The sequence below is a fragment of the Zingiber officinale genome, chromosome 5A (assembly GCF_018446385.1).
Source record: "Zingiber officinale cultivar Zhangliang chromosome 5A, Zo_v1.1, whole genome shotgun sequence".
Classification (NCBI taxonomy): Eukaryota; Viridiplantae; Streptophyta; class Magnoliopsida; order Zingiberales; family Zingiberaceae; genus Zingiber; species Zingiber officinale.
In genome coordinates this window covers 151,714,873-151,724,079 of record NC_055994.1, presented here as the reverse complement: position 1 = coordinate 151,724,079, position 9,207 = coordinate 151,714,873, and the positions used below count along the sequence as shown (strand labels likewise).

General features: G+C 33.5%; 1 protein-coding gene across 2 annotated transcripts; it reads left to right on the top strand.

Moving 5' to 3' along the window:
• The first annotated feature begins 844 nt into the window (after positions 1–844).
• LOC121982528 (putative ALA-interacting subunit 2) lies at positions 845–5,895 on the top strand. Of its 2 annotated transcripts, XR_006112122.1 has the most exons (9): positions 847–1,184; positions 2,736–2,797; positions 2,902–2,976; positions 3,085–3,201; positions 4,523–4,593; positions 4,687–4,984; positions 5,072–5,361; positions 5,523–5,728; positions 5,861–5,895. XR_006112122.1 is itself a non-coding variant. In XM_042535662.1 (8 exons), the coding sequence occupies exons 1-8, from the start codon at positions 1,106–1,108 to the stop codon at positions 5,575–5,577; spliced, it is 1,047 nt and encodes a 348-aa protein (XP_042391596.1). In that variant the 5' UTR covers positions 845–1,105; the 3' UTR covers positions 5,578–5,895. The 2 variants fall into 2 exon arrangements, 1 of the variants encoding a protein (XP_042391596.1); XM_042535662.1 differs by having other exon boundaries at positions 845–1,184; positions 5,523–5,895.
• The last annotated feature ends 3,312 nt before the right edge of the window (positions 5,896–9,207 follow it).

The following is a 9,207-nucleotide window of genomic DNA, read 5'->3' as shown; positions in this document are numbered from 1 at the left end:
ATTCTATTTTTTCTAGTGTTTTTCATCTTTGAATATGGTTGATTAGACATTTGTGAAATTTCTAAATCTATAATTAAAAAAGTGGACACCAACTGATTTTCGATTTTCCATCACAAATAAACTAAACATTGCTTTGCTCGCTATATTGAGTTTCACAAATATGTTTTACTAAACAAAACTGCTATTTCCATGTGTTAATGGGCACTTTAACATGTTCTTGTCAAAAGTGTATTTTTTGTTTAACAATTAATCTTGTTAATCTGATTTGTTAGAAATCTATATCTTTCAATTATAATACATGTATATATATGTATTTAATTAATATATATATATATATATATATATATATATATATATATATATATATATATATATATATTCTAATTGATTAGATTTTGACCATTTAACACTGTCCTATTATGCTGCAATTTCTTTCTTTTTTTTTTTTTTTTTTTTTTTTTTGCTTATAATTATCACTCATCAATTTTGTTGAATAAATGGATGAACTTATTGGATAGAAACTGTCAATCCATTGTCACTCGTCGACTCTGGTGATTACCAAAAGTATATCAGGATTTTTTTCATCTTAATTAGATTAAAAATATATTAGATTTTTTAAAAATAATATTTAATTAGATAGAAAATATGATAAATTCGTTTTAAATGATGTTAAATTTTAAAAAAATATTAAATAGGAATTTGTGAGGGATAATTTAATAACGGTATGAGGATGGAAGCCAATCAAGCTTGGAATGGAAATAAAGATTTTTGAATATGGGAATTGCATATAAAAATTGTATTTAGGGATTTTTCTCATAATTTACCGAAGAAAAAAAAACGTTTGGTACTTTTTTGAGTTTCTGCCTTCTTTTTTTCCCATTTCGCCCAGCCTTCCTTTTGTTTCCCATTTCGCCCAACCTAATTGACGGAACTCATCGCGTCGCGACTACGCCGGCTCGGGTCCTCGACTAGCAAATCAGGATCCTTCGAAGTGAACGAGCGATCAGGGGTTTCCGCATCCTTTTTGCTGCATTAGTTAGCGATGAAATCGGCATAGCAGGGATTGATTTGGATCTCGTTGGATAAGGATTCAGCTGCGCAATTGATGGAAATGGAGGCAGGCTGTACGTCAGCGTCCTCCGGAGGAACGCAAGTGCACTACCACCCGCCACTGCAGTCCAGAGGTAACGTTTCCCCTTACCACTGACGAATTTTGTGCTGTCGAGGGATTATCTTTTGATGCGCTGGGATTTTCCTTCAACTGTAATCTATTGAACTTATTTAACAATAAATTCATTATTTTTATTTGAATATGTCCGTATAATTGTAACCTATTTTTTCTGTTATTTTCCTCGCTTGCAGCTGCACTTAATTGTTTTGAGATAGTAGTATTGTTTATTTTATCTTTTTTTCTAGTAACCTCGCATATTATTTTTAGTATTATTATCTCTGTCAGATTACTTGTTTGTATGTTTTGCCATCAAACTGTTATTACTCACATATGTAAAGTACGACAGGTTATATCATTATCTTGTAAATATTTTCTTGGATGTTTTGTTTACTTAGAGGAGAAGAAATGGGAGAAAAACGACTATTCCAAACTGAAATGGAAAGAAAAAAAATGAATTGTAATATCTTTTTTCCTTTATATCCCATTCTTCTAGTTAATTTGGATGGAATCAGAAGTAAATAATCAACAATATTTACTTATTCATGTTTATGAATTCCTTCCTCCTCTTTATTTACTTCCAAGTAAACAAAATAACTTGATTTTTTTCCCTTTTCGTTTCTATTTCTCTTCCTGTGAACTTGATATTGGCTTTTGAGTCACATTTTGATCACACCAAGACTTCGTTTAACCATCCACTCTATTCATGATATGTCATGGATATCTTCTTTTTATTGAATAATAGATCTAAGATGTCTAAAACTCTTAGTTATAAATGTCCACTTTACAATTCCCTGCTTCTTTTATTATTATGAAAACTACATTTTGTATTTCGATTTTAGTTATGTATGAGTTAAAGCTTCTCTTCATAATTCGCGTTTTGAGTTCATTCTTTTTCATACTCCATCATTTACACAATTCATCTTCAAATAATCTATAGCAAGGATATTTATTTTGAAAACAATTGTTAAGTTCATTAATGTTAGTTCAAAAAGATAGGCATTTAGGACTCTCCTCTGATGTACAGATTCAACTATAGAAAAAATTATTTATTAGACTTCAATTGCTCCAACACTAGTAGCTACTATCAACATTATTACGTTTCTTATCACATTAATATATTTATTCGATATTTCTCTCCTTAACGCAACAAAATAGTTATCTATGGAATCTATTGTAAATTTTATAAAACTAATGAAAAATATATGCAAATACTTTATTTTTGTATATTTCATCATTAGTTATCTTATTAAATAAATAGCATCCATAATTGGTATTCCAAGCATAAAACTGAATTGATTTTCAGATATTACAACTAAATTTATGTTTTAATGATCGCTAAAATGAGGCAGATGAGTGAGCTGCAAGAGACGTGTAATATTTTGTTTTAAAAACTTATCCATTATGGTCTTCAATTAGTCTGCCTAATTCAGCCCTCATTTCTGTTTTTATTGACTTCTGGTTTATGCATTAAAAACTAAAAAGTTGTCCCTTAGAAAAAAAAATTATTTAGTAAATAATCTTGCTATTGATCTATTTTTAAACTTTTTTTTTTTGAAATTGACAGCATTTTATAAATTCACCCAGCAAAATCTTCCAGCTTGTAGGCCACAACTAACGCCAGCTTGGGTGAGATGAAAACTTTTGATGGAAGTTTAAATGATATTGCAACAAAACCTCCCCTGCTTCTGATTATTTTTGCTCATTCTTTTTATGTTTGGTTGCCTTTTCAGGTTATTGCAATATTTCTGGTTACTGGTGTTTTATTCATACCAATTGGCCTAGTGTGTCTTCGTGCTTCAGAAAGCGTGTGTATAGAACTTGAATTCTTCTCAGTATAGACCTAGATGTTTGTGTATCAATGTGATATTTTGATCTTAAGGAGCTGGCTTTTTTTTTTTTTTCTAATTCTGCAGGTTGTGGAAATTGTAGAGCGGTATGATGTAGAATGTGTTCCAGAGACTTATAGAAGCAACAAAGTAGCTTATATCAAGAACAGTTTGATTACAAAGAAGTGTGATCGTCTAATAAAGGTGAATTTTATGCCTTCCCAATTGTTTTATTGGAAAATTACAGTAGGTGGCATGAACATGTGTGATCTTTATGTGACCCTGATGTAAGCTTATTCTTTCATACAAAAAACATGATTGATATAACATTGACCAGTAAATGGAATTTGAAGGTGTTCCAAACAAGATATTTATGGAGTAAGGAATATTCCAAATAATTGAACAATGAAGTGAATGAGGTTTTCTGTCAAGTCACTAGAGATGAATGCTCTATGATGACAAAGTGCGTGAATGATTTTAAAATTCTGAGGTAAAACAAATGTTTACTTCTTTTTGGGGAAAAAAATGTAACCTGTAAATAATATTAAAAGAATTGTAAGTTGAAGTAGCTGTCCTTCATTGTTTTTCGATTCAAAGAATGCATAATAATTCACTCAACATTGAATAGGCATTAGCCTAACTAATTTATGTTAAACTGAGACATCAATCAACTCTCCATGTAAATCATGCATTATAAACTGTTGCTTCAACAGTACACAAGTGAAACTGAAAACCAGTCAGTGTCCACTTGAATTAAGAAGGTCAAAGTTGGCTCTATAGTCGCATTTTCCTTTGATGCACGGTTTGAAATTTCCTGTACGAATCTTTTGGTAGTCTAATAATATAACAGTGTATAATCATTTTGTTGCTTGGAATAACCTAGAAGACAGTAAGGGGTAAGATACTACTAAGGAGTCAAAAGAGTCAAGAAGGAAGACACCTTTAAGGTAAAATAGATTCTTTTGTTAGTCAAATGTTTACTGCTTAACTCTATATAAAATTGAGCATAACTTATTCTACAAATAAAATATTAGATATTCCCCAAAAGTTTGTGTAAATATCTACCTGTGTGCCTATTTTAAGGGACTCACGATAAGCATGCTTGCATGCTAAAATATTTCTTTAAAAGAAGTTTCTTGAGGAATTTAACTTCCAAAGTTATATTGAAAAGATTAGCAACAAAGAAGATATTTTAGTAAACGGCCAATCCTTATTTCAATATACAGAAGCCGATCCAATTATGTTCAAGTATTTGCCAAAATTTTAAAAGTATCCTTGGCATTAGGTATTGTGCCTAATTGCCTCCTAGGGACTGCACTCAAACTGCAATAGTATGATCATTTGTGAACTTGAAATTCTATTTCAACACTTTTATTGGTGTGTTATCAGTGATTGTTGAGAACCTGCAGATTAAATCTTGCTACCTTAATATCCATGCCAAAAAATAAAATGATTCTGCAGTTGGATATATTTACATTCTAGTTTCCCTTTTGCTATTTTCACTGAAAGTTCAAGTTCATTGCAGGTTCAGAAGCATATGAAAGCACCGATATATGTTTATTATGAACTTGATAACTATTATCAGAATCATCGACGGTGAGAGCATCTTAGCAACCTTCTGATTTCTTCTATTTCATCATTTCAACTCTTTAAATCAATTTGTGACAAAATTTATAATTACTATTCTAGGTACGTAAAAAGTAGATGTGATAAGCAGCTTCTGCATGGATTGGAATACAAGCACACTAGTTCATGCAAACCGGAAGAGTATAATGGCGGTCTCCCAATTGTTCCTTGTGGTTTAGTCGCCTGGAGTTTGTTCAATGATTCTTACACCTTTGTGCGTGAGACTGTAGAGATGAAAGTTAACAGGAAAAACATAGCATGGGTCAGTGATCAACAGCACAAGTTTGGGAGAAATGTATATCCTTTCAATTTTCAGAATGGAAGCTTAATTGGAGGAGGCAATCTTGATCCAGATGTTCCAGTATGTTGATAACTCAAATAATTTCTGCGCATGCTTTCTTCATCATGTAACTCAGGTTTCTCACCATCATTAGTTTCTTCCAAATAGCTTAGCGAGCAAGAGGATCTCATAGTTTGGATGCGCACAGCTGCTCTTCCCAAGTTCAGGAAGCTTTACGGCGTTATTGAAGAGGATCTCGTAGCAGATGACAGTCTCGAAGTACACATTCTTAATAACTACAACACTTACAGTTTTGGGGGTAAGAAGAAGCTGATCCTTACAACCCAAAATTGGCTAGGAGGCAAAAACAGTTTCCTCGGGATAGCCTGTATGGTGACTGGAATCATCTGTGTTTTCCTGGCAATTGCGTTTGCACTGCTTCATGTGAAATTCCCAAGGTAACTTGTACCAAACATACTGTCGTCGTCGTCGTTAAAATGTCCATCAGATAGCAAATTAGGTTAATCATCTTCAATTTCACATGTCAGAGCTTCTTCAGATTAGGAGGAAGTTGGTCGTTGCTTATCTATTTTATCTTTTCCTATTTTGTTGCTTGCAGGCCTCAAGGCGATCCTACTCTCTTGTACTGGAACATGAAAAATAACATTAGTTAATTCACATGGAGACCAACTAGAGAAATTACTTTGTGCCACTTGAGATTGAAGCTCATGTTTGAAGGTCTCGACAGGGATGAACTGTGCAGCACATTATGCATCACGTTCCCATCAAATTTTGGAGCTCGGGTGCAATGGCAGCTGATTGAAGGTGGCATCCTGTCTCTTCTATCTCGAGATCTCAACTTGCTTATTTGGCTGCTAGTCCTGTATCTTTCACATGGTGATAAGAATATGAGAACGGTTAATTATGACGTGCAAATTGTGTTGTCTGTTTCCGTAGATTTGTATCGGAGTGTGCTGGAAAACTTGGCGTCACATTGCGGGAGTGTTTGTTCATCTTGATTGACAAGGTATATTTCCCACTCAATTATTCATCGAAAATATACGTTTAAAAATTTAATTCTTATTCCATTAGATTTAGATTTTGATGAATAAATTAATAAAGGTCGGAAGGTGAAAGGAGATAAGTCATGATTTAGATTGGATTATATATCTTTGCATCGAGCAACAGGGCTCCGAAACGTGTCCCGAGGGCATCCAGTAACTGCCGGAAACGTGGCAATCGTAGGGCGGTCCACGTATACATACGGCAAAAAGACCGAAATAGCCTCCCTCTTAAATAACCCATCGTCAGTCAATTCATGAGCTTATCCTTAAATTTAACTATTAACACCTAATCCTTGTCCACACTTTAATATTCTGACACATGGCGCGCTGTGCCAAACTCTGGACACGTTAATATATTTATTCAAATTATTGTGGAAGATTCTGTTTTCACAGCCACGGCTTATAATCTAAATTATTCTAATGATGCAAGCAATACAAGGACAAATATTACTTGTACTTGATCACGATAATAAAAAATGGCACACACAAATTTGCGTAGATGAGAAAATTGTAATCGACTGTTTGTTTGTTTGTTTTTTTTTCATGGGACAAATGGCAATCCCTGCGTCAACTAACCCTGCGTGCCCCATTTGAGCAGCAGCCGTTTGGCGCAGTTCGGACACAGAGGGACAAGGGCCATGCAAAAGTCCAACCAAATGCTGCTGCCTGCTGCCTGCAGCTTCAGCAGGAGGTTTGTAAATTGCCACAGGCAATGAATCATGATGAAGGAGAAGGAGAAGGAAGGGATGCATTGCAGCGCCCTGCATCTCCATCTCTCCCTATTTCCCGAGAAGATGAGATTTTTTGTCCTGAAAATATTATGTCTCCATGTCCCAATGCCGATCGGACGAACTAAATCACATCTCAAGGATGAAATATACATCATGAAAATGTCATAACCGTTCGATCGGTGCTGGGACATGGGGACACAATATTTTCGGGAAAGAGGATCTCATCTTCTATTTCCCCTGTTTCCTTCCTTCCTTGCAGTTAGTTGCAGTGCAATTTGGGAACTGAAGAGAAGGAGAAGGGATGCATGTAGGGTCCCTCCTCCTCCTCCTCCACTGTCTCTCAGTGGCTTCGTCCGCTGTGTATCTCATCTCACTTATGCCTTCCACCCCCACAAAACTTGCTTTTAGTGAGCAACATGGCAGCATCATGCATTTGCCCTTTTGGTTAGAAAAAAAAGAGGATGCTAAAAGGAGGGTTCGGACTAGGGGCTGCAAACGCAAACGAATCGACTCTGTTTTGTGGACAATATTTGATTCGTATTTGAAATTATCAATTTTGAGTACATGTTTAATGTATATATATATTTTAAATTCAAACTCAAATATCAATATTTTCATATTATTCAATTCGATTTTGTTATTTTACACCCCTAGTTCAAACCATACAATATTTTTATCACCGATCGGATGGTCATCACCTTAGTTTCAGATCTCTTCACTTTATAAGACATTTTCAGTTGGAGTTTCACCCAAGGGATAGTGTCTTGTAAATGCTAACTAACTCTTAACAAAAAGAGCAGACTAGTGAAGAGTAAAGTTAAATACGATAGTGACTTTGAGAACTTTACTATGTCAATTTCTTCTCGCACTTTTCCTCAAATTTTGAAGCATGAAACATGCCATCAATGATCGAACATATCTGTAGGAGGTCTAATGCTTTCGTTATATATTGTTCTTGGAAAGTAAAGAAACAATCTGTTTTTAGAAGAAAAATAAAGGGGAGCGTTTGATTTTGTGGCACGATCGAGTAAGAACATTCAGAGTTCACATGCAAAGGAGCATAAAGGTCATTCATTGAGTTGCACCGAACAGTTCGTTCTTTATTCTTTTGAGAAAACCACTCTTAACAATTCTGATGCCGAAGCATAATTCATAGTGTTGTGTTGTGACTGTTGTCTAATAAATTCTACCAAGTCATCAACTTGATTCCCACTCGAAAACTATCGAGTCAAACCATTAACTCATCGAGGTACTTAATTAGCCATAAATATGAGACATGTGGCAAGTAGCTAGTACTCTTGTTAACACTTGTTTGAACTCGTGTTGTTGCAATGTTGAGAAAATATCAATTATTTTAATTTAATCAAAATTGCTATTCGTGAAATAGTATGTGCATAAAAAAAATTATTTATCAATTTAGTCAAAAAAAACATATTATAATAATTATGGTGCAACATGTGTAATATTTTAAAAGTATTTTCAATTTGAGAATGGGACAAATATTTTCAAGATCAACTTTATATAAATTAATTATACTTCATAGACAAATTAACTATTTTAGGATTAATCATAAATTACACCCTTTTAATATTGGGTAAAAATTAAAAAGATATCCATCATTTCACATGTAGTTTATCGATTTCTGATCATTTAAAGTAAACTATCTAAAATATATTAGATCATATTTTAAGATTTAAATTGTAATAACTACTTGGTAGATATTACAAAGTGTTATTATCTTATGTTGATTTTACTTAATGAAAAATGATAATCTGATTAAATTAATATTTCAATGAGTAATATAAATTAGAAAAATTCTATAACATCTATTATATATTTATATTTCAAATTAACATTATTTAATCATGAATAATTATATAGAAACTAACAAATAATTATTACTACCATAATATCATATCTTTTATTGATTTTTGATTTTATTTATTGGAGAATAATAGTCTAATTAAAATAATATTTTAATGAGTAAAATAAATTAAGATGTCTCTATAATAACAAATGAATATTATCAAAGGGTAGAAAAATAGCAAATAGCTATCACAATCTACTATCTTAAAATCTGATTTAGAATTATTTCGAATAATTTACTTTAAATGGGATATGCCATCGGACTTTAATTAAATAAAGAAACGTTCTATCTAACGATCAAACCTTCTTTTTATTTTTACCCTTTAATATTTTTTTAAGATTTTTACTTCTGTTTTTTCTGTACATTCTCGTCTACTCTGTTTGTCATTAACCCGCATGAATACCTGCATAGAGAGGGAACGCATCTGTCGTCCCTCCGATAAGAACGTAACGCGTGGAAGTCCCGGGAGAGTAAAATCACAACGAAGCATGGGACACCGAGTCAGCGATGTTGTCGAATGAGGGCGAAAAGAGCCGGGTTGCTCCGTAGCGTGGAGGAAGGGGATTGGATGGAAAGGGTGCTCGGTGTCGGTGCGAGGGCGGGATCGTGCGTGGGAAGAAAGGGCGTCCGCAGTATAAAATG

Coding starts and splice junctions, on each gene's coding strand:
- LOC121982528 (XM_042535662.1), top strand. CDS start 1,106: ATGGAAATGGAGGCAGGCTGTACGTCAGCGTCCTCCGGAGGAACGCAA. Junction 2,798..2,901: donor CACAACTAACGCCAGCTTGG/GTGAGATGAAAA, acceptor TTGCCTTTTCAG/GTTATTGCAATATTTCTGGT. Junction 5,362..5,522: donor CTTCATGTGAAATTCCCAAG/GTAACTTGTACC, acceptor TGTTGCTTGCAG/GCCTCAAGGCGATCCTACTC.